At 60.7% G+C, this 24333-nt stretch overlaps 2 protein-coding genes across 25 annotated transcripts in view; one reads left to right on the forward strand and one right to left on the reverse strand.

Annotated features, from left to right (window-relative positions):
• The window catches only part of LOC140629504 (aldo-keto reductase family 1 member D1-like), a 343573-nt gene that overhangs the window by 224775 nt on the left and 94465 nt on the right, over positions 1-24333 (forward strand). Inside the window, exons 1-3 of one of the 23 annotated variants that reach the window (XR_012027341.1) lie at positions 6360-6657; positions 9402-9609; positions 13040-13116. The exons of 21 other annotated variants lie outside the window; for them this stretch is intronic. The gene's annotated coding sequence lies outside the window, so the exon portion shown is untranslated. Of the gene's footprint in view, positions 1-6359; positions 6658-9401; positions 9610-13039; positions 13117-24333 lie in introns of those variants that run through there. One more of the 23 variants, XR_012027340.1, reaches the window with a different exon arrangement.
• On the reverse strand, positions 1736-7138 carry LOC140629503 (uncharacterized). 2 transcript variants are annotated; one of them, XM_072819020.1, is made up of 6 exons: positions 6872-7138; positions 6362-6490; positions 4624-4817; positions 3975-4031; positions 3068-3261; positions 1736-2835 (listed from the first exon to the last, which is right to left on the reverse strand). In XM_072819020.1, the coding sequence occupies exons 1-6, from the start codon at positions 7001-7003 to the stop codon at positions 2372-2374; spliced, it is 1170 nt and encodes a 389-aa protein (XP_072675121.1). In that variant the 5' UTR covers positions 7004-7138; the 3' UTR covers positions 1736-2371. The 2 variants fall into 2 exon arrangements, with proteins under 2 accessions (XP_072675121.1, XP_072675122.1); XM_072819021.1 differs by having other exon boundaries at positions 6924-6968.

Below are 24333 nucleotides of genomic sequence, written 5' to 3' on the forward strand. Positions count from 1 at the left end.
GTTTCTTTGCTGTAGAGTTGAATGAGTTCTCTAGAGATCTTGGACACTGGCCCTTTATCTGACGGGTCATTTACAAATATCTTCTCCCATTCTGTGGGTTGTCTTTTAGTTTTGTTGAGCGTTTCTTTTGCTGTCCGGAATTCCTCATCTTGATGAAGTCCCAGTGATTCATTTTTGCTTTTGTTTCTCTGCCTTCACGGATGTATCTTGCAAGAAGTTGCTGTGGCCAAGTTCAAGAAGGGTGTTGCCTGTGTTCTCCTCTAGGATTTTGATGGCTTCTTGTCTCACATTTAGATCTTTCATCCATTTTGAGTTTCTCTTTGTGTGCGGTGGTGTGAGAGAATGGTCCAGTTTCACTCCTCTGCGTGTGGCTGTCCAACGTGCCCAGCAGCCTTTAGTGAAGAGACTGTCTTTGTTCCAGTGGATGGTGTTTCTTGCTTTCTCGAATATTAGTTGACCCTAGAGTTGAGGGTCCACTTCTGGATTCTCTGTTCTGTTCCGTTGATCTGTGTGTCTGTTTTTGTGCCAGTACCACACTGTCTTGATGAGCACAGCTTTGTGGCACAACTTGACATCCAACATTGTGATGCTCCGGCTCTGGTTTTCTTTTTTCATATTCCCCTGCTACTTGGGGTCTTTTCTGATTCCACACTAATCTTCAGATGATTTGTTCCAACTCTCTGAAGAAAGTCCATGGTATTTCGATAGGGATTGCCTTCCATGTGTAAATTGCCCTGGGTCACGTGGACGTTTTCCCAATACATGAATTCTTCCAATCCAGGAGCACAGAATAGTTTTCCATCTCTCTGTGTCTTCCTCAGTTTCTTTCAGACGTGTTCTGTAGTTTTTCGGGTCGGGATCCTTTACCGCTCTGGTTAGGTGTATTCCTAGGTATCTCATGCTTTTGGGTGCAGTTGTCAATGGGACCGACTCCTTCATTTCTCTTTCTTCAGTCTCATTGTTAGTGTATCGAAATGCCACTGATTTCTGGGCATTGATTTGGTATCCTGCCACGCCGCCGAATTTCCCGTATGAGTTCTAGCAATCTTGGGGTGGAGTCTTTTGGTTTTCTAGGTACAGTATCATGTCATCTGCGAAGAGGGAGAGTTTGACCTCTTCTTTGCCAATTTGAATGCCTTTTATTTCTTTTTGCTGCCTGATTGCTGAAGCTAGGACTTGTAGTAGTATGTTGAGTAGCCGTGGTGGGAGTGTACGTCCCTGTCGTGTTCCTGATCTTCGGGGAGAGACTCCCAGTGTTTCCCCATCGGGAATGATATTTGCTATGGGCTTTCCGTAGATGGGTTTGAAGATGCTGTGGAATGTTCCGTCTATCACTACAGTCTCAAGAGTTTTGATCAGGAATGGATGCTGTATCTTGTCAAATGCTTTCTCTGCATCTATTGAGAGGATCATCTGGTTCTTGTTTTTTCTCTTGTTGATGTGATCCATCCCATGGACTGCTTTACGAGTGTTGAACCAGCCTTGCATCCAGAGGATCAATCCCACTTGGTCATGGCGAGTAATCTTCTTTATGTACTGTTGGGTCCTGTTGGCTCGTATCTTGTTGAGAATGTTTGCATCCGTGTTCATCGGGGATATCGGTCTATAATTCTCCTTTTTGGTGGGGTCTTTGTCTGGTTTTGGAATTAAGGTGATGCTGGCCTCATAGAACGAGCTTGGAAGTATGAATGGACCTAAAGTACCACGATGTATTATTTAAAAGCATCAGAGTCAATTTTGCATAAAGTTAACTTATCCTTTATTACAAATAAAATTCATGAAGAAATTATGAAAAACACAAAATACAGAAACAGCACAACGAAAGGGGAGGGGAGGCTTCAATTGTGCTGCAGCCATCACGAACTGCTGCTCGGGGGCCGAGCCTTGTGGCCCCACTGAGGCAGGTGGCAGCTCTGGCCCTTCGATGAACTCGAGAGCCAGCGCCGGGACCTGCTCCTCCTTCTGGGGTGGCCAAGAAGCAGGTGGCTCCTCCAGGTCGGGGCAGTGAATCTGAGGTGTGACCACCAGGTACCTTGGCTTGACCTCAGCAGCCGTCATCTCGTCCCAGGCCTAACTCTCAGCACCAGCAGCCGGGACCGGCTCGATCACCTCAGGCCCAGGAGCTTCAGCAGGCCCCACAGTCGGCCTCGGGCAGGCTCTTGCCGCGGTGGTTCCGGGTGTTGCTCGGGGTCCGAAGCCGTTTGCTCCCCTGAGTGAGGCGGCTGCTCCGGCCCATCGATGACCTCGATAACCGGTGGTGGGGCCCGTTCGGCCTCCAGCGCTCCCAAGGGTGCAGGTGGTTCTTCCGGGTCAGGACAGGGATGGAGAGGTCTGACCATCACGTGTCTTACCTTGTAAGCGGCAGCTGGCATCAGGGCTCGGGCCGAACCCTCAGCTTCAGCAGCCGGGACCAGCTCCATCCCCTGAGACCCTGAAGGTGCAGCAGGCCCCACAGTCGGCCTCGGGCGGGCTCTTGCCGCGGTGGTTCCGGGTGTTGCTCGGGGTCCGAAGCCGGTTGCTCCCCTGAGTGAGGCGGCTGCTCCGGCCCATTGATGACCTCGATAGCCGGTGGTGGGGCCCGTTCGGCCTCCAGCGCTCCCAAGGGTGCAGGTGGTTCTTCCGGGTCAGCACAGGGATGGAGAGGTCTGACCATCACGTGTCTTACCTTGTAAACGGCAGCTGGCATCAGGGCTCGGGCCGAGCCCTCAGCTTCAGCAGCCGGGACCAGCTCCGTCCCCTGAGACCCTGAAGGTGCAGCAGGCCCCTCCGTCGAAGCTCGGGCGCGCTCTTGGGGTGGTTCACGGTGTTGCTCGCGGTCCGAAGACACAGTATCATCTCCAAGAAGACAAAGTATTATCACCAGGATGGACTTTCCACGTCCCTCTCAAATCAAGGACTCTCTTCCCACCGCTCAACGTGTGTGAGTGCAAGAGCCCTGGGAGGTCTCCCCAGACTGCAGCCCGTGGGGATGGGGTGTGAGCCTACCCAGTGCTCCTGGCCCAGCAGCACGGAGGCTTGATCTGTGTGGCCCACCCTGTCCCCACTCGGCCACCCCAGTCCTCCTCACCTCCACCCTCAAACTCCGCTTGATGGAGGTTTCTTAAATATTCAGAGTAACTGTTGACTCGACGGTCCAGCGTTGAGTCTGGCAAGTACTGCCCCGTGAAATTCATCAGCTTTGTCAGGGCAGGAAATTCTGGGGGATCGTCGAAGTCCTCCTCGTAGTAGGTCAGCCAGATGGTCAGGAAGGAGGTCATGGTGCTGGGGAGGGACAGGTGGGCAGAGGCGTCAGAAGACAGGGCTCCCTCACACAGAGGTGTCCCGGGGAAGCCCGGCAGGAACCGGGGCCCTCGGCCTCCCGCACGGGGCTGTCGGAGGCAAGTGCTGTTCCTTGTCCACCTGCCACCTGGCGGTCCTGCCTGCCACAGGCCTGCTCACTGAGGAGGGGCTGGCACGAAACCTCTGTGCGTGGGAGCCCATGACCAGCGGTGTGACCATCACTGTCTTTCCCGGGGAACCTTCCCTCCCGTGGGTCAGCCCTGCCTCCCTCACGAGGGGCCCCCAGGGGGTGTCCTTCCACTGACTCTAATCTCCCCCGGGGCGGGGGCCGTCTGGTCCGTGAGCACTCACTGGCTCTCCTGAGCACCTGCCATGCACCCGGGTCCAGGTGCCACCAGATTGGTGAGGGTGACGCTCCCCACACCCTCTGCTCTGCGTCCCAGGTGTGGGGCAGACAGGGTTGGGGGGGATGGGCATGGAGGAGGTCTCCCTTTGGGGTCCCAGTGCTCTCCCACAAAGCCCGCCCGCACCCCACCCACGGCTCTCCTTTGCTCTTTTCCTGAAGGGGCCTCAGACCTTTACCCTGCCACAGGAATTGCTGACGGGTGAGGGTCCAGCAGCCCCTCCGACCCACAGTCCCCTCGCTGCCCTCCTGGAGAGGGAAGGCCCTCCTGCATGAGCCAGAGCTCACTCACCTTTCCCAGAGCATCTGGATTTCTCCTTTCTCGGGGGACGCTTGGATGCATCGATACCTAGAGGAGGGCGGGGGGCCTCACATGAACCGTCCTGTGGACCCGACCTCTCCTCATAGTTGCTGTCACCCTCTGAACCCCAACTAGTCCAGAACCCTGGGAGGCCATCAGCTCTGTGCGTGGGGCCACGGGCAGCTCCTAGAGAAGCGCCTGCACCTGCTGGGTCCTCCTGAATGCTTGAGGAATGAAAGGGCTCTGGCCAGGCCCATGGCCTACATCCGAGTGGGCCAGGGCGCCCCGGTGTCCCCGGGGACCCCTACCCTGAATGCCCCAGGACACAGACCCCAGATGGACTCAAACCTCCCTTTCAGTGGCAAAACAGGCCAGCTCAAGACCCTGGTGACGGTGGGGAGGCGGCACAGGCTTCGTCATGGGGAGAGAACGACGACTGCTGAGCACAATCACAGCCCCTCTAGCCGACCTGCCACAGGCCTGGCCCCAGGGGCTTCCCTACAGGACCCGACAAGGCCCTGTGTGACTCAACTCCAGTCAGAGGAGCAGCCCCAGGGGCCGGGAAGTTCAGGAACATTCCCAAGACTCCCAACCAGTAGGTGGCCCATCCCCCTGGGCTGTGGAGGGTCAGGGTGCTCACTTTGCAAACAGCAGGTCCAGGATCTCTTCGGTGGTGCCAAATTCAGGATATGTTTCCATAAATTGAACAATGGAAAGGTCGTCCAAGCACAGCAAGGCGGGCACCAGTTCTTCTACCTGCTGCTCCAGCAGCTCCCTCCGGCTGGGGGTGGTCGGGAAGATCCGATTCTTTCTCAGGGCTGAGGCCCTTTCAGCCTGAGGTGGGACAGAGGGGACGTGCAGCCTGCACTGTAGCCTCCAGACCACCTGGCAGTTGGAGCGCAGACCAAAGCCCGAGCTCTCAGTGGCTGCGGGGGGCGGGGGGGGGGGCAGGAGTGCCCACAGCAGGAACACGGGGCTTGACGCCTGCGGCTCAGTCACTAGGCATCTGACTGTGGGTTGTGGCTCAGGTCATGGTCTCAGCATCCTGAGATCCCGCCCCTGGCAGGCTCTGCGCTTGAGGCAGAGTGTGCTTGAGGAGCCTGTGTCTCCCTCTTCTGCTCCCTGCTTCTCTGCCTGTCTCTTAAACAAACTATCCAATAAAGAAATAATCTTAGAGGATAAATTTTCAAAAAAATTTGGATCAATACAAGGATCTCAAGTGGGAGGGGTGAGTCTCCCAGGGCCGCTTGTCAGCTGAGTTTTGACAGCACCTCCCTGCATTAACGGCTTCACCCCTTGAATTTGACCACACGTCCCTGTGTCGAGGTGCCCACACGGAGACCTTTCCTTGGGTGGGAGGGCCCAGGGCGTGAGGGCTGCAGGATGTTCAGCGCCACCCTGTGATTTGGCAACAGAAGGGAATCGCATCGAAGTCCTGCGTCAGTGAAGGGCTCAGTGGCTGTTGGGACCAACTGGCCTCTGACATGTTGTGCAGCACACGAGGCCCCTGTGCCTGACCCCGGGGGGACGGGGGGCAGGGATGCGCTCCTTCAAAACCTAACTGCAGAGCGATAGACATAGTACAGTGAGCCCCGTGTCCCTTTGGGCAAAAGTCTCCCAACTCACCAGGACCATGCTCAAGCCTTGGAGAAGGTGGGGAAGGACGTCAGGCCAATGGGGCCTCCTGGGAGCACCAGTTAGGAGAAAGCATAGCACAGTGCAAACTACTAGAGAGCGTGTGCGATGAGACACGGTGTGTCTCTTTTTCAAAAGTTTTTATGGGCAGCCCGGGTGGCTCAGTGGTTTAGCACTGCCTTCAGCCCGGGGCGTGATCCTGGGGACCCAGGATCCAGTCCCACATCAGGCTCCCTGCGTGGAGCCTGCTTCTCCCTCTGCTTGTGTCTGTGCCTCTCTTTGTCTCTCGTGAATAAATAAATAAAATCTTTAGAAAGAAAGCATTATAAAAAACAGTTTTTATTATTTATTCACGAGACACACACACAGAGAGAGAGAGAGAGAGAGAGGCAGACACAGAGAGGAAGCAGCAGTCCCCATGCAGAGAGCCCGAGGCGGGACTCGATCCTGGGTCTCCAGGATCAGGGCCTGGGCAGAAGGCAGGCGCTAAACCACTGGGTGACCAGGCACCCCTGAAGGCTCTATTCTGATATTCCTACAAATCTGTGCCCAGGGACTCTGCATCTGGCCCTGGCAGGGGCAGGGCCATGGGGGCAAGTTTGGGGAGAAGGGGAATCCAGACTCCTGTAGCAGCAGAAGTCTAGGGGGGAGCCCAGGGGAGCACAGGCTGGCTTCTGGGACCCGGGGCCCTTCCTGCTGCATCGGGGCCCTGGGTGTCGGGTGGCCCCAGCCCCTGCACTCACCTTCAACCCTTGCAGGTCTTCGGAGGATGTGCTGGACCCTGGGGTGTGGCGGATTTTCTCTTTCCTCTTCCACCGGCACTCATATTCCCGCGCGGCGCTCCGTATCTCCCATGTGGAGCTCTGTAAAGACTGCAGGGCAGCCAGGCAGGAGGCCTGAGCGCCCGGTCTGGCCGCCTCGGCCGGGCCGCACACCCAGCTGACTCCATTGCAGACCCACCACAGCACAGCCGGCACACACCTCCCCCAAGGAGAGCAAAGGGATGCTGCTGCAGGGCCTTGGGTTAACTCCGAGTCGGGTAAGAGGCGCCCCGGGAATCCTGTTTCCACCCTGCCCACCGTGACATCAGGGTGACCCTGAAGGGATCACCGGGGAACCTGCTCCCCTGCAAGGTCCTCCAGCCTGGATGCGACCTGCCCACACATCCCTGGTTCCCTGACACTGAAGAGGAGGGGATGGGGCTGCCCAGGATGGCTGGCACAGGTGGCCTGGCCTGGCCTGCTCTGTATTACCCTCCGGCACCTCCTGAAAAACTCCCTGAGGCGTTGGGTTTGACGGTTGCACCAACAGCTCCACCATTCGAAGCAGCCGCATTCCGGGGGTTCCTCAAGAGCCTCCCAACTGGTATATCTATCAGGGAACATCTTTCAGTAGCAAAAGTCTCCTGAAAGTGAGCCTGAGGTGGGGCTGCACTAGAATGTAGCCCCGGGCAGGGGTTCCAAGTTCTGTTGGCCTCTGTTGTGAAAGAAGTGACCTCACTGCCTGGGACCCCCTCCCTGAGTCCACTCCTGGAGGAAGCTTCAGGAGCAGCGCTCGGGGCTGCCGATTCCCCCCCCCCCCCCCCGCCGCAGGCAATGGCCTGTGTGCACACAGTGACACAACCGCACCCCTGTCCACAGGCCCCAGGGAAGGACTGTGTGCAGCCAGGGCCCCACCTCGAAACACACCTGGGTTCAGACACAACTTTCCATTCTTCCCTGGTTTCCACCCGGGAGAAGCCGTTGTGCCCGTCGGGGATGGTCTGCCTCTTGCCTGTGGCATAGGGATTATCCTAGCAGGTGCTTCCTCCAGACGTCCCCAGGCCACTGTGGCATCATATCTATGACATTGGAGGCGGGTGTCCCATGCAGGAAATACCTCCCACCACATGTTCTTCCTTGGTGTGTCCATGCGTCCAGGCCCACAAGGTCCCTGTGTGCACACACGTGGGCACCGGTACCCTCATTCTGGAGGCCCAGAAGATGACAGTGCCACCGGGGCAGGGATGGGCAATAGCTTCCCACGATCCTAGGCTCCTGAATCCAAGGCAAACCCTACAGTAGGTGTGGGAGTCTTGGCCTAGAAGGTGTGAGGCCGTCCTTATCCTGAAACCCTGGGGCCCCGGTCTGATCGCTGGGAGGACGTCCTGACGCCCAGGACACGGGCGAGGCTTGGCGGTGGCCCCTGGTGCCATCCGTGGGCCCCAGGCCTGGGGACAGGGGACGTTGGGAGAGGGCTCCCTGTCCTTGGCCTGCCTGGGCGTCCTGGCCTGCCTGCCCACTGGGGACGATGGGGACGGCGGGGCGAGCACTCCGGAAGAGCCCGGAGAGAGCCCAGGGCTGCCTGCTGGCTGGAGGCCTGGCGAGCGTGGCTGAGGAATGCGGGCCGGCAGACTCCCGGGGCCCGGCCCTCGGCTCCCCCGGGGGGGCGTCTGCCTCCGGCCATCTGGCTCCGGCTCCCCAACACCAGCAGAGGACAGGCCGCCAGCGGCCCGACCTTCGCGTGGGACACCCGGGAGCTCCTTTCCGCAGGCAGGGAGGCCGGCGGGGTCCTAACAGGTGGCTGCCACGGTCCCCCGGAGGCTGAGTGGTCAGAACCGGACGTCCCTGCGGCCAGCTTGCAGTCCACGGGGGAGCCCAAGGGCCGGGCGGGCGCCCTGTCCTCCGACGTGGGACGTGGGTGGGGCTGCAGGAGGCGGGAGCTGAGGGCTCTCACGGTGAATTCTCAGGTCAACGTGTAGCCCCGGAGAACAGCCGGAGGGGTCGGTCCTTCTGGGCAGACGGAGGGCAGCATGAGCAGAAGCCGGGGGATGTGCTCTCAGAGGGGCTGCAGACGCCCGTGGGCCCAGGGCGCCCGCGTCACTCCCCGTGTGAACACAGCCACGCTTCTCACTGCTTGTGTTCATTCTGGAAAAGGTCATCGTTTTTTGTGAAGTTTGCGACTTCCGTTAACGTGTAGCGGGCTTGCTGTCCCCTCTGGGAGAACGCGTGAATGCGTTTTGGAGAGCGTCTCCCTCGTATCTCGTGGACACACCCGTGGACCTGAGCCACTGGCGGGAAGGAGTCTTGTGAGGCCGTCTGCTATTTTAGGGACGCAGAGGGGAGCTTTACGGAAGTGTCCGAGGATGATCACAGCCGAGAGCGTCGGGTCAGCGTGTGACAGGTGCTAGTGAGTCTGCCCCCGGGCGACGGCGAGGTGGGCGCTGACACTCTTCCTGTTGCAGAGTGCCAGAGTGGCAGTTCTGAGATGAGCCTGGGTGGCGAGGTCAGGGTGCAGAGCCTGGTGCGCCCCTTGCGGCTCGGGCCCCGGCGGGTGACTCTTCACAGACAGCCGCCCACACATCCCGTGGAGGCCAGCCACGAGGACTCAGGTGTGCGCACATGCCCTTCGGGGGCCGGTGTCGGGGGTGTGTGGCACGATGCACAGGGGCCAGCAGGTGACGGTCTGAGGGGGTGGTCAGGAGGGAAGCTGGAAGAGAGAGCTGGCTCCAGGCTGGGGCTGTGTGGGTGTGCCAGCTGGGCCGCGGGGCGGGCAGGGTGGGCCCCTGCGTGGGAACCGACCTGAGTGCAGGTGTAGGGCCGGGTGGGTGCCCCAGGGTGACCCTAACCACAGCCCTGGGGGCCGCTCACCTTCCTGAGGCTGTCCTGGCCTCCTAGGGGGTCCCCTGCCTGTCGTGCTGCACGCTCTGTGGTCTCTGGCACCTGGTGGTGAAAGTGCAGGTGTCCAGGCCCCGGGCGGGTCACTAACCTGGGATTTGTCCTGTCGCCCCCCCTCCCCCTCCAGGAGAACCACTGTCGCCGCATCAAGATCCTCGGCGACTGTTATTACTGCGTGTCCGGCCTCACCCAGCCCAAGACCGACCATGCCCACTGCTGCGTGGAGATGGGCCTGGACATGATCGATACCATCACGTGAGCGCCCCGCGGCGACCGTCCCCGTGGCGTCCGCCCCCGAGTTGTCCCGTCCACTCTGCCGAGAGCCAGGCCGCATGGTGAGGCGCGTGTGCCTCTGGGACCCCCTCCTCTGCATTTGGCTGGGACGGCATTTTTTCATCCCTGGCCGTCCCGGGCATTGTCGGGATGGCGTTAGTGGGGCGGGAGGAAATACGCTTTGTCGCGTAGCCAGGCCGGGCATCCAGGGAGTCAGCCGGGTTCCGCTGAAGGAACTGCACGTGCTCGGCCTTGCGCGCCTTGGCGTCCAGGTGCCCCGTGCCGAGGGGCCTTGGAGGGAACAGGTGCGCGTCGCCTGGACACCGCGGGCCGGCCGTGTCCGCTTCTCAGCCAGCCTGTCTCGTCCCGTCAGGCAGCGGAATGAAGAGTTAGGGACCCTCGGTTGGGGTAGGGACGGCGTGGGGCCGGGAGGCCGCGCCGGTGGCTGGAGCACCCCCGTGCCCACGTCTCAGCAGCTCAGAGGGGTGGGTGCAGCCCCGCAGGACGGGCTTAATTCCCAGGGACCGCTGTCAGCATCCACACTCGGAGCTGAGAAGTGGCAGCAGCAGCGTCGTCTAGGGAACAAGAAAGGGGAGAGAGAGATGCAAACGAGGAGGCTCCGAAGTGTGGACGGGTGTGGAGGTGGGGCGTCCAGGAGGCAGGCAGTGCCCTCGGGGACAGGGGTGGGGGCCCTGCGGGCAGTGGGTCTCTGTGCCAGTGGTGGCGGGTCTGCGCCCACGCCAGGGTTGGGCCGGGAGAGACCCCGGTGAGGCCAGCGTGCATCCAGACACTGGAGCCTCTGCCCTCGAGGGGGCGCTGCACTGGGGCAGGCGGGTAGGGCCGGGCAGGTAGCACAGGTGCGTCTCCCGGATGGTTCGGAGGCTCCCCCTCGCGACGGCGTCCGCTCGTGTCCCCGGCCACGTCCCAGCCATCAGAGCGCCGGGCACCACGTGCCACGAATACGCCTGCGGTTCGCATTGCGTCCTTTGTCAGCATGTGACGTCCGCCCCGTCGCGCGTCACCCCTCGTGTCACAGCCCGTGCTGTCTTGTGTGACGTCGCGTGGGGCTCACGCCCAACAGCTCTCACGTCGCGGCCACATTAGTGTGGAGCATGGCCTGGGTCACGTCGTGTGTCGTTCTGGGACCTCCTGGACCAAAGTGAGGTTGTGCAGGGGGAGGTGTGGGGAGGCAGGTGTCCACTCCCCCGTCAGCCGGTCAGGGGTGCGTCCCCAGCGGGGCCTGGCCAGGCTGCCGCCGACGGCTCGTGCCGTTGATGTCCCTGAGGGGGGTGATGCCGGCCGCCCCTGCTGGGGCCTCCTGGGGGGACCTGGTGCCCCGCCGCCCCCAGGTCTCCTTGGGTGAAGAGGCGCCCAGAGGCGTGCTTGGGACGCCTGGCTGCTCAGCGGGCTCTGGGCCTGCCCTGGTGCGCCCCACCTTCGCCGCACTTGGGCGGCCTCGGAGGGATTTCTGTGACCGTCTCCTGGCTGCCCCAACCCGGAGTTCTGCACCTCCCCTCGGGCGTGGCTGCTGCTGTGCGGTGTGGAGAGGTGGATCCGCCTCCTGTCTGCCCCCTGCTCCGTTCCCTCGGGGCGGTGGGGGCCCCTTGGCTGTGTCTCCTGTCCGCTGAGGCTGAGCTCCAGGCTCCCCGACCCTGTCGGCCCTGAGACCGGCCTTGGCCTCGGAGGCCGCCCACCCCGGGGCCAGTGGGCATCTTCCCTGGCCTCTAGGGGCTGCCGTCTGCGTCGGCTCCAGATCCCCAGAAGCTTCCATGGCCTCCTGGGATTCCAGGGCCCAGTCTCTGTCTCCACAGACTGGGAGCGTGTGCTGGGCGCCGTCCCGGCTTGGACGGGGGCGAGGGCCACCAGAGCCACAGCTCGGAGCCGGCCTCCTGCCCACGATGAGCCCCTCTTCCCTTCTCCGAGGGCCCCAGCGCAGGGCGCCGCCTGTGTGCATCCGCCGCACGGTGGGCCTCACGCAGGGACGGGCTCCTGGGGGGCCACTCCTGGATTGGACGGTTGGTCTCTTTGCTGTGGAGTTGCAGAGGTTCTTCAGCGATCTTGGATGCTGGCCCTTTATCCTACGGGTCCTTTGCACGTCTCTTCTCCCAGTCTGGAGGGTGTCTTTGAGTTTTGTTGTGTTTTTCTTTTGCTGTGCGGAAACGGCTCATCTTGATGAAGTCCCAGCGGTCCATTTCGCTCTTGTTTCTCTGGCCTTCGTGGCTGATGTGATTTGAAGAAGTTGCTGTGGCCCAGTTCAAGAAGGGTGTTGTTGCCTGTGTTCTCCGGGCGCGTGTTGGTGGAATCTTGTCTCACGTTTACATCCTTCATGCGTTTTGAGTTTGTCCTTGTGTTTGGTGTGAGAGGAATGGTCCAGTTTCATTCCTCTGCATGTGGCTGTCCAGTGTTCCCAGAAGCCTTTATGGAAGAGACTGTCTTTTTTCCCCCCGTGGATGGTCTTTCCTTCCTGGCCGAATCTTAGTTGCCCGTAGAGTTGAGGGTCCACTTCTGGATGCTCTCCCCTGTTCCCTTGATCCATGTGTCCGTTTTTGTGCCAGTACCACACCGTCCTGATGGTCACAGCTTTGTGGCACACCCTGAAATCGGGCATTGTGCTGCCCCCCCCCCCCCCCCGCCCCGCAGTGGGTTTCTTGGCTACTATTCCCGTGGCTGTTTGGGGTCTTTTCTGATTCCACACAAGTCTTCAGATGATTTGTTCCAGCTCTCTGAAGAGAGTCTGTGGTATTTCTGACAGATTTTGCCCTAGTTGTGTAAATTGCCCTTGGCCACGTTGACATTTTCCCCGATATTAATTCTTCCAACCCAGGAGCATGGAACCTTTTTCCATCTCTTTGTGTCTTCCTCAGTGTCTTTCAGACGTGTGCTGCAGTGTTTCGGGTAGAGATCCTTTACCCCTTTGGTTAGGTTTCTTTCTAGGTAGCTCACACTTTTTTTTGGGGTGCTGCGGTTGTATAAATGGGATTGACCCCTTCCTCGATGACCCTTTCCTCGGACTCATTGTTCACGTACAGAAAGGCCACTGGTTTCTGGGCCCCGAGTTTGTATCCCGCCACACTGCCGAACTTGCTGTAGGAGTTCCAGCAATCTTGGGGTGGAGTCTTTTGGGTTTTCTCGGTACGGTATCATGTCATCGGCGAAGAGGGAGAGTTTGGCTTTTCCTTTGTGGGTTTGAATGCCTTTTATTTCTTTTCGTTGCCTGATTGCTGAGGCCGTGACGTCTCATACTATGTTGAGAATAGCAGCGGTGAGAGTGGACATCCCCGTCTCGTGCCTGGTCTTCAGGGAAAGGCTCCCGGTGTTTCCCCATTGGGAATGATAATTTGGCAGGGGCTTGTCGAAGATGGCTTTGAAGATGCTGAGGGACTTTCCCTCTATCTCTATACTCTGAAGCGTTTGGATCGGGAATGGATTTTGTCAAATGCTTTCTGTGCGTGTCTTGAGAGGATCATCTGGTTCTTGTTTTTTCTCTTGCAGATCAGATCAGTCACACGGAGTGCTTGCCGAGTGTTGAACCGGCCTTGCGTCCCGGGGATAAATGCCACCTGGTCACGGTGAGTAACTTCTCAATGTACCGTTGGATACTGTTGGCTCGTATCTCGTTGAGGACGTTTGCATCCGTGTTCATCGGGACATCGCAGTATAATTCTCCTTTTGGGTGGGGTGGAGTCTTTGTCTGCTTTTGGACATAAGGTGAGGCTGGCCTCCAAGAACGAGTTTGGAAGCATTCCATCTCTTGTCTATCTTTCGGAAGCGCTTGAGTAGAAATAGGTACGGTGTCTTCTTTATTGGCCTGTTCGGGTTTCCTGTGTCTTCCTGTTCCGGTTTTGGTATTTTGTGGTTTTCCGGAAATGCGTCCGCGTGGCTTAGCTTGGCCACTGGGGATGCTCAGGTTCCTCGTAGGTCACCAAACCCGCCTTAGTACTCGCTCTCCTGGGGAGCAGCCCCACGGGGACTAGAGGCCACCTGAGAGGCGGGCCTCGCCTCCGGCCCTGCCCAAGCCCCTCCGGCCCTACCCAAGCCTTGAGACTCGCTATTTATAGTGACACGGGACCCGGGGACCCAGCGCCGGGGATTAAGTGGATCAGAGTGGAACCCGTACACAATCTCATACTCGTCCCCATTCAGCCAGGGGACCCCGCTCTGTTCAGGGGCCACACCAGCACTGCCTCCGGCGTGCGAGGCTCTCGTGCTCACTGACTGCCTGTCCCCTCCAGTGGCACGCTTTGCGCCTGTGTCCCTGTCTTTCCCCCGCTGGGCTGTGGCTCCTGGTGGGCAGGGTGGGACTTGGTCACCGCTGTGTCTTCAGGACGCAGCACTGTGGGTCTCCTAGGTTGCCCCTGGTGGCCCTGGCTTCGGGGCCTCGGACTGGAGCCCCTGATTGAAGCATATGGGTCCCCGCCCGTCATGCGCGCGGCCCAGGGGTCGCTGAGGGCTGAGGCCGGCCAGCGTTGGTGTGGACACGCGTGCCTCTGGGCTCATCGGGTCATCACGGGACCCAACCAGGAAGGCCAGAGCCCTGTGTCCCGAACGGTAGGGGTCGGGGAGAGGGAGCAAAGGCCCCGTTTCCCCAGACTCTTCTCCTTAGCGATCTGTCACTGAGGTCTCCCCCGGGCGTCTTCCAGAAGGCTCTGCCTCCCGCCGTCCCCAGGAGCCCTGGAGAGGACCGTCGGTCCCCGCTCACCGTCTCTACCAGCCTCGGCCTCGTTCCTGAACTCTGACAGTTTCCAGTTTGCTTCCCCGGCCTGGCCTGGGGACAGAGCAGGCTTTCAGGGGTGGCCCCCAGCCCAGTCGATTCCCGGGAGGACCACGCACTGTCCTTTCTGAGAGGACCGTGGCCACAGGTTCTACGTCAACCAACGGATGCTGGAGCTGTGTCCGAGCTGCCTCTGTGCCCTACCTGTGCTCTGGGATGATGCTCAGGGCAAGACCGACTCCCCTGACCGCCCCTGCCCCGTACCTCCCGGTATCCGGGGCACAGCGCCTGAGGACCGCTGCCCCTTGAAGCCACACTCGGGTCCAAGGCACACGTGGCAATAGTGGCGCCAGCTGTCACGTCCTTTGTCTTCCCCGGGATCACCAGGAATAAGTGAAAAACCACCCGGGCCCTGGGAGCCTGGCACGGGCGGAGCCACTGCATGCAGGGGACACGCATCCCCTCATGTCCACTGCCAGGCCGGGGGTCCCGTCCTCCTTGGGAAAGTGCCTGCCCGGGATGTGGCATCTTTCGGGTTTAGTAGAAAGCAGCTGCGGTCTAGAGGAACCGGAGGGGACACACTTTGGCCTCTTGAAGGAGGGGAGGTCACATCTGGGAGCAGAGATCACACGAGTGGACGTGGCTGCTGTGCCTGGCTCAGACCAGAGCGACATCCTTGGGGCTGTGTCTGCTTGCCACTGCCCCCACCTGCTGTGGGAGCTGCCCAGCCGCCTGCCCAGAGGCGATTGTTCTTGGGCGATGCCCGTCTCCTGTCCCCTCTCCCAGGTCCCCAGGGCCAGGGCTCATCTCCCAGGGGGACACACACTCCGTGCTGTGTCCCTGCAGATTCAGCCCTTAACGTCTTCATCCCGTTTCCCGACTCAGACGGCGTGGCGGGCCGGTGTGGAGGGGTGCTGGAGCTCCTGGCTGTGGGTACTTCCCCCGTGCCTCGGTTTCTTCTGGGGTGGCTCCGGGGCTTTGTAGGAGCGCGTGCAGCTTCTTGTGCCCTAGGTGTGGGGCCAGCGCTCGGCCAGGTGAGAGCCGCGTCTTGTTACTGCTCGGGGCCTGTGACCCGCCAGCTTTCTCTGACTCAGTGCCCCCGTGTCTGGGCTTGGTCGAGTGATACAAGAGATGCCCCGTTGGCTGGTGGTGGCCAGACTGTGTAGACTGTGTCCTCCGGCTGTGCTGTCGCCGCTGTCCCCCTCCTGCAGTGCGGCCGGGGTGCCCCGCGGTGGCAGCCACACGGAGGCCTGTGTCCGTGGCCTCAGGGCTTAGGTGGTCCACTTGCCCGCCAGGCAGGGGGCTCGGGTCGGGGCAAGAGGGACAGGCCCCATGTTGCCTGGCTCCAGGTGCCTCGGTTCACACCGCGGGGCTGGACAGGCAGGCAGGAAGGACCCGCTTAGTAGGGCTGGGCACGTGCGCCCCCCCGGGTGGCCCGTGTACACGCATGCACACATGCACTGACGCCTCCCACAGATGCACCTGCAGACACATCCACGCCCTCACGCTTCACGCGCACGTCCTCACACTTGTCCACCTTCACACCCCCCCACATACACACCCAGGCACGTGCTGCGCACCCCACACATCGTTCCCGTGTTGACGTCGCCACGTTCTTACCTGAAGGATACGGGACCCGGGCCCTCCAGCTTCGTGACCCTGAGAGGCCTCAGAGACGGTCCAGAAAGTGAACCAGCCTGGGCTTCGTCTGGGGGGGGGGGGGGCGGGGTTGCAGAACGTGGGTCAGCGACAAGGGCCGGGACCCCTGCCCAGCCTGGTACCGTGCCCCTGAAGCTCCCACCCTCTGCTCCCCGATGTGTGGGCCGAGGGGGCGGCAGGCTGTCCCTCGCTCCCGCCTCAGGACCCTCCCTGGATCCTCCTGTGTTCCTGGCCCCTGGAGCCTGTGCTCTGGGACTGCGGGTGGCGGGACCTGCTGTGATCTCTGAGCTGCTGGTGTCCGGGCTGCTTCCTGCCCTCAGGCCCGGAGGAAGGCTCCCTGCTGATCAGAGAAGGGCTCGTTGCTCCCCGGTACTGTCCCTATGAGGCCGCTGCGTGCACACTTGCGTGTGTTGGTAGCATTCGGAGCCCTGAGGCCCACCAGGACCTGCAGGTCTGGATGTCTGGGTCTGAGGCTGCTCACTGTCTCTCAGCACCCAGGACCCACTTTGCTCTGGGCTTGTTGCAATGTCTGTGGCCCGAGAGCTTGGGTGGAGGGACCGCAGTATGGCTGTCCTGGGTCTAGGTCTGCAGTTAGGGGCACTTCCCTTGGTGGGGAGCAGGGCTGGACGGGGAGCCTGACCAGGTTGGAGCGGCCCACGGTGACGGTGACTGTGTGGGCAGTGTGGCTGCTCAGGCCCAGCGTCCTGATCGAGCTGCTCAGGGATCCTCAGGGAGGAGATCCCAGGGAAGGAGACAAGGGGACAGAGTGCCCTTGGAGGGACCCGGGGGCGGGAGGGACAGGGTGCCCATGGAGGGACCTGGGGGTGGAGGGGGGATGGGGCGCCCATGGAGGGAACCGGGGGCGGGGGAGACGGGGTGCCCATGGAGGGACCTGGGGGTGGAGGGGACAGGGCGCCCATGGAGGGACCCGGGGGTGGAGGGGGGACGGGATGCCCATGGAGGGAACCGGGGGCGGGGGAGACGGGGCACCCATGGAGGGACCCGGGGGCTGGGGGGACAGGGCGCCCATGGAGGGATTTAGGGTTGGAGGGGGGATGGGGTACCCATGGAGGGACCCAGGAGTGGAGGAGGGACGGGGCACCCATGGAGGGACCTGGGGGTGGAGGGGCGATGGCGTGCCCATGGAGGGACCCGGGAGTGGAGGGGGGACGGGGCACCCATGGAGGGACCTGGGGGTGGAGGGGGCTGGGGTGCCCATGGAGAGACCCAGGGGTGGAAGGGTGATGGGGCACCCATGGAGGGACCCAGGGGTGGAGGGACATGGGGGTGGAGCGTGGGTGGGGCACCCATGGAGGGACCCTGGGGCAGAGGGGGGATGGGGCGCCCATGGAAGGACCTGTGGGGTGGGAGGACAGGACGTCTGTGAGAGGATCCCCTGCACACAGGCACAGGGTGTCCATCCAGGCGGGGGATCTGAGGACAGGGGCCGTTCGCCCGGGGCGTGGCGGGGTCACAGGAAGGGTCGGGAGCCCTCCTCCTCCTGGCGTCATGCGGCAGAGCAGGTGTGCGTGGGCGTGCGCTCCTGGGCGTGCAGTGGCACCGGTGGTGCTTCTGCGGGGCCAAGCGGGCGTCTCCTCAGGTGACGCGGACCCCGGCCTCCAGGAGCGAGGCCACCTCCGAGGCACGGACCAGCCTCTTGGTTGGCACCGTGTGCCCCAGTGTGCGGACGTGAGGCCCGTCGCCCGGGAGAGGAGAGCGTGGCCGGCAGCCAGGCCTGCGTCCTGCCCCAGCCCTCTGGCGCCCATGGCCTCGGGGGGCCGCCCCCCAGCAGTCTCCCAGGGCCCTGTGTCCGCGTGACCATGGGCTCTTCGGGGGCTGCCTCGCACATCTGCACCGCACGCTCGCTCGAGGGGGCTCCGGGAACCGTGCGTCCGGGCCAAGCACGTCAGAAGGTCCGGATCCTTACTTGGAAGCAGGTGTTGCTGACCTCCTGGGCGTCCCTCTGGCTGACTGCGCCGCGGGGGGCTGCGGGGACTCGCTGCCTGGGGGCGCTGCCGGCAGGGGCTGGAGAGCGCCTCTGTGGCTGCCTTCGCTGGCACGGCCCGAAGGTACGCGGAGGCCTGGAGACGTCCCAGGGCTGCGGTCGGCGGCTGCGATTCCACGGCCCGGCGGGGACACGCGTGGAGTGGAGGCCCGGGAGCTTCCTTCCCGGGTCCCCGCCCCACTGTAAAGCCCGAGTGCGGCCCCCGGGGAGGCTGGGCTGGTCATGTGCGTGGCCCCTGTCGTCCGTGGCGGCACCCGGGGCCCCTTCTGAAGCAGCCTGGGGCTCCCCGGGCTGGGCTCTTCCCCTCGGACACGGCCCTTCAATCCGGATGGCGTCTCGCTCACCTGTGTGAGAGCCCACCTGGTGACCTCGGCCCTTGCCGCCTCTCCCCGTGTGCGAACAGCCCGTCCCTGTCCCCGTGGGCACAGGGGCCGGGCCTCTTGGGAAGGGGCCCAGCGCGGGACCTCGGCCAGTGACGCCTCCCCCTCTCCCACCCCTGACCCTGCAGCCTGTGGTCATCTTCATCTCTGGGAAGCTCACAGCAGCTGCAGCCCACCCCCCTCCTGGTGGGTGCCGGCCCCAGCTCCCTCCACCCACGCTGAGCTTCTCCAGACCTCATGCCCAGCCCACGGCCAGGGCCTCTGCTGCCGTGTAGACCCCTCACTAAAGCTCAGGAGCCTGGACACCCGGCTTACATTCGCGTAGTTTCGCGCCCTCTGCACTTCCTGACGCCCCAGAACCTGCTGCTGGGTCCTTATCCCCAGTCCCCTTGTCCCAAGAGCACCTGCTCCCACTTCTGGGCAGTGCCTCCTCCACCGCTGGGTACCCCTCACCTTCGGGCCTGGTCCCCCTCCTCCCAGCCTCTACTCTTGTCCTGGACAGAGGATGAGGGGAGAGTGAGGCCAAGGCCAGCCCCCCACTGGCAATGAGCCTGGCCACCCTGGAGCCGTGGGACCCCAAGTGGCTGTGCCTGGATCCGGAGGTGGCTGTGCGGGGCCTGGGGCGGGCGCTCGGGCTGTGTGCCAGCCTCTGTACAGCCGCATCCTGCCGCTAGGTGTGGGCGGTGGGGTGGCAGGCTGTGCCTCAGGCTCCGCACAATCTGGACGCGGTGGCGCCTGGCCCCCTGCATCCCCGGGTCGCCGTGTCCCCAGTGGGTCTGCAGACACTCCCGCCGCTCCGGGCTGGCAGGGTGCTGGCTCTGCTGCCCCTGCTCCCGCCCTCCTGCCGCGCCTCGAACCCTGGCTTCTGGCTTTGAAAGCGTGTTCTGTGGTTGAGTTCTCCATCTCAAAACTTGTCAGTGGTTGTGAGGTTCAAGGTGATGCCTGTGGTCGGCACGGCCGGCGTCACTCTGTGCGTGGTGCAGCCCGTGGCTTCTGGAGTAGGTGTGCGTCAGACGGGGCGTGACCCCGGGGGCAGGGAACCCGTGCTGCAGCAGCAAGGGGAAGGCGCCCGGCCCCTGTCCGGGAGCCCCAGGGCAGCGTGAGGACCTGGGGCCCGCTGTGGGGCGGGGATTGGCTGCTCACCTGGGGGCAGAGGGCCGTGCGCCTGCCCAGCCACACATCCTCGTCTCCAGGTGACCCCCCACCCACCCCCGCCCCATGCCTGTCCCACTGGCATCTGCCCAGGTCCACGGGGCAGGGGTCTGCTTCGACCCATTCCCCCGCCTCGCGGCCATGCAGGAGGCGCCCTGGCCTTGCGTGTGCGGGGGGTGGGGGTGATGGGGTGCCGGGCACTGATGGGGGCACTTGATGGGGTGAGCACTGGGTCTTATTCTATACGTTGGCAGATTGAACACCAATAAAAAGTCAATTACAAAGGAAAAAAAAAAGGAACTGACACGTTTCCTAACTGATGGGAATGCTAAATCCCAGTTAGATATTAGCAAAAATTAAAGATATAACATTTTTCCATTGATGTTCCATGAAAATAAAAAAAGGAATCACACCCAGGGAGAGCACCAGGGGCTTGAGCAGACGGCTGAGCGGGGAGCAGAGCCTGAAATGACGGTGTTACCCCCCACACCCACCGAGGCTGGGACAGGTGCCAGCGGGAGGCCCACGGGAGCGCCGCCTGCCTGTGGGGCAGACCCGGGTGGCTGTGGGTCTGTCCTCAGGTGGGCAGTCCTGGGCTCACTCCTCTCCACGCCGCAACTGCCGCCTCCCAGACATTCCTTTCTACGTAGAACATGGATACTGTTCTCCCTCCCACACGTTTTGGGGCAAACTGTTGAAAGATGGGGCCTCTCCTCCCTGGCAGATAATCTCTGGTCCTGGGCACTTGTGCGCTAATGCCACCACGCATCCTCCATTGACTCGAGAAGCGTCGCCAGAGCCTGCCCAGAAGCACGGTCCCCGGGACTGGAGTGTGGCCGACGTGCTGTGCCCGGGAGGGTGCAGGCAGATGGGTGAGCCCAGCACCGCAGGGCGAGACTCGCTCCACGGGGTGCCAGCGGGGGGGGGCGGTGTCCTCTGGCTGAAGCTTCGGGATCCTGTGCTCACTTCAGCTTTTCAGAACCTGCTGGAGACCCATGTCAGCTCTGCAACGAAAATCCTTTTTTCTTGAAAGCTCATCAGATTTCTGAAAACCACAGGTTAGAGCAGACACAGTTCAGAAGACACTGAGGAACCCCTACGGTGGCATCTGCTTTGTCCGTGAGCCAGGGACCTCGTGGCTGGAGTTCCGGAAACGCACACACGCAGAGAAGAGTCTCGGAAGCAAGTGACACACACGGACGCCGAAGTGCTTAAATACAGATTTATTGCAAACCGACACTGGAGAGGGGCTTCGCGGGCGGGCACCCTGGTCTCCGCGGACCTCGGCTGACTGAGCCCAGTGGCCCATCTGCGGCGGCCGGTCTGGAGAGACAAAACACGCAGGCTGCACCGGCTCCAGGGCCCAGGCCGGCAGCAATGGGCAGAGGACACCCACGAGGACGGCCCGCCATCGGCCGCATGGCCCCGTGCCCCAGCCCGCCACTCTGACCCTGGTGAGCCGCTGCCACGGCAGGCGGGGTGGGCCAAAACGCAACACTGAAAACGACGTCAGATAGAGAAGACGACGGACCATGGAGTCCATGGCTCCCCAGTCTCCCGAGTAGCTGGCGTACGGTGCACGTCCCACGTCGTCACACCAGAGACCCCGACGAGACCATCGAGGCCGGTTCTCACGCACGTGCGTGCCATAAGAACCCTGGGACATGGGACAGGTGTGCAAATCCTGGGGACCCTGAGGATGGGCCTCAGCAGCTCCAGCAACAGGCTGCGGCCCAACTACGGGGGCAGAGCTCTGCGCCCCCTTGGCGATGCTCCTCCCAGCCATCTGGTGTCTGCACCTCCTTCGAAGGCACGAGAGCCACCCGATGCTTCCCAGGGGCTGCTTCGGACATACTCAGGAATCCCCACGCGTTTCTGGCCACCGGGAGCCACAAACCTGCCCCCACACGAAGGACGAGTCAGCTCCCGCCTACTCAAGCCGTTTGAAGGGGGCCGTTTCTGGAGGAACCATCGCCTAGAAAGGAGTCCTCCGCAGCCCCCAGGACAGCCCCAGAGGGAAGGTCCCAGGAAACCTGCCAGCTGACAGCCCCACAGAGCAGCGGGCACGCGGCCTGCGGGCCTGGGGTAGCTCAGGCCCCACGGGCAGAGCAGAGGCAGGAGCAAAGACCGCGGCTGTGTCCTCCGAGGGCACCCGGTCGGCTCCCCGAAAGGACCAGGCCCCACAGAGGATGTGGGAGGACAGTTCCTGCTGCGTCTGTGGCCTACTCGGGAAGGTGTCCCCACATCCGGCAGCGCCGACCAAGAGCCCCAGTCTGGTCTCCCCGACGGGGCTGAGCAGCCGGCGGACGCACACACACCAAGAGAGCGCAAGCAGGAGTGTGCAAGAGAGATGAAGGCGAGGGCCCCCCGCGCCCCCCTCGGCAGCAGCCGGCCCATTACCCGCTCCCCGGGCCCAGCACGAGCAAAGGAAGCAGAGCCCACGCAGCAGCAGCAGGAGGAGAGCGGGTGGCCGGCGTCTCGCTCGCCCCACGCTGCTCCCGACAGGGTGGAGACGCAGGGCCGGGCGCCGCGGGTTCACCCTTCTTTTTAAAACGATTTTTTTTATTGGAGTTCGGTTTGCCGTCATGTAGCATGACACCCAGTGCTCATCCCACCAAGTGCCCCCCTCAGTTCCAATCACCCAGTCACCCCAACCCCCCACCCACTTCCCCTTCCACTACCCCTTGTTCTTTTCCCAGAGTCACGTGTCTCTCATGTTTTGTCACCCTCACCGATATTTTCACTCATTTTCCCTCCTTTCCCTTTATTCCCTGTCACTAATTTTTATATTCCCCAAAAGAACGAGACCATATAATGTTTGACCTTCTCACATTGACTTATTTCACTCAACGTAATACCCTCCAGGTCCCTCCACGTCGAAGCAAATAGGGGGTATTTGTCATTTCTCTTGGCTGAGGAATACTCCATTACATAGGTAGAACACATCTTTATGCATTCGTCTGTCGATGGGCACCGAGGCTCCTTCCACAGCGTGGCTATTGTGGACATTGCCGCTAGAAACATCGGGGTGCAGGGGTCCCGGCGTTTCACTGCATCCGTATCTTTGGGGTAAATCCCCAGCAGTGGGATTGCTGGCTCGCCCGCAGCTCTATTTTGAACTCTTTGAGGACGCTCCACACAGTTTTCCAGAGTGGCTGCCCCAGTTCACATTCCCACCAACAGTGCAGGAGGGTCCCCCTTTCTCCACATCGTCTCCAACATTTGTTGTTTTGTTTCCTGTCTTCTTAACGTTCACCATTGTCACTGGTGTGAGGTGCTATCTCATTGTGGTTTTGCGTTGTGTTTCCCTGATGGCCAGTGATGCGGAGCATTGTCTCATGTGCTTGGTGGCCACGTCTGTGTCTTCCTCTGTGACATTTCTGTTCATGTCTTTTGCCCATTTCATGATTGGATTGTTGGTTTCTTTGCTGTAGAGTTGAATGAGTTCTCTAGAGATCTTGGACACTGGCCCTTTATCTGACGGGTCATTTACAAATATCTTCTCCCATTCTGTGGGTTGTCTTTTAGTTTTGTTGAGCGTTTCTTTTGCTGTCCGGAATTCCTCATCTTGATGAAGTCCCAGTGATTCATTTTTGCTTTTGTTTCTCTGCCTTCACGGATGTATCTTGCAAGAAGTTGCTGTGGCCAAGTTCAAGAAGGGTGTTGCCTGTGTTCTCCTCTAGGATTTTGATGGCTTCTTGTCTCACATTTAGATCTTTCATCCATTTTGAGTTTCTCTTTGTGTGCGGTGGTGTGAGAGAATGGTCCAGTTTCACTCCTCTGCGTGTGGCTGTCCAACGTGCCCAGCAGCCTTTAGTGAAGAGACTGTCTTTGTTCCAGTGGATGGTGTTTCTTGCTTTCTCGAATATTAGTTGACCATAGAGTTGAGGGTCCACTTCTGGATTCTCTGTTCTGTTCCGTTGATCTGTGTGTCTGTTTTTGTGCCAGTACCACACTGTCTTGATGAGCACAGCTTTGTGGCACAACTTGACATCCAACATTGTGATGCTCCGGCTCTGGTTTTCTTTTTTCATATTCCCCTGCTACTTGGGGTCTTTTCTGATTCCACACTAATCTTCAGATGATTTGTTCCAACTCTCTGAAGAAAGTCCATGGTATTTCGATAGGGATTGCCTTCCATGTGTAAATTGTCCTGGGTCACGTGGACGTTTTCCCAATACATGAATTCTTCCAATCCAGGAGCACAGAATAGTTTTCCATCTCTCTGTGTCTTCCTCAGTTTCTTTCAGACGTGTTCTGTAGTTTTTCGGGTCGGGATCCTTTACCGCTCTGGTTAGGTGTATTCCTAGGTATCTCATGCTTTTGGGTGCAGTTGTCAATGGGACCGACTCCTTCATTTCTCTTTCTTCAGTCTCATTGTTAGTGTATCGAAATGCCACTGATTTCTGGGCATTGATTTCGTATCCTGCATGCCGCCGAATTTCCCGTATGAGTTCTAGCAATCTTGGGGTGGAGTCTTTTGGTTTTCTAGGTACAGTATCATGTCATCTGCGAAGAGGGAGAGTTTGACCTCTTCTTTGCCAATTTGAATGCCTTTTATTTCTTTTTGCTGCCTGATTGCTGAAGCTAGGACTTGTAGTAGTATGTTGAGTAGCCGTGGTGGGAGTGTACGTCCCTGTCGTGTTCCTGATCTTCGGGGAGAGACTCCCAGTGTTTCCCCATCGGGAATGATATTTCCTATGGGCTTTCCGTAGATGGGTTTGAAGGTGCTGTGGAATGTTCCGTCTATCACTACAGTCTCAAGAGTTTTGATCAGGAATGGATGCTGTATCTTGTCAAATGCTTTCTCTGCATCTATTGAGAGGATCATCTGGTTCTTGTTTTTTCTCTTGTTGATGTGATCCATCCCATGGACTGC

The sequence above is a fragment of the Canis lupus genome (genome assembly GCF_048164855.1).
Source record: "Canis lupus baileyi chromosome 15 unlocalized genomic scaffold, mCanLup2.hap1 SUPER_15_unloc_2, whole genome shotgun sequence".
Lineage (NCBI taxonomy): Eukaryota > Metazoa > Chordata > Mammalia > Carnivora > Canidae > Canis > Canis lupus.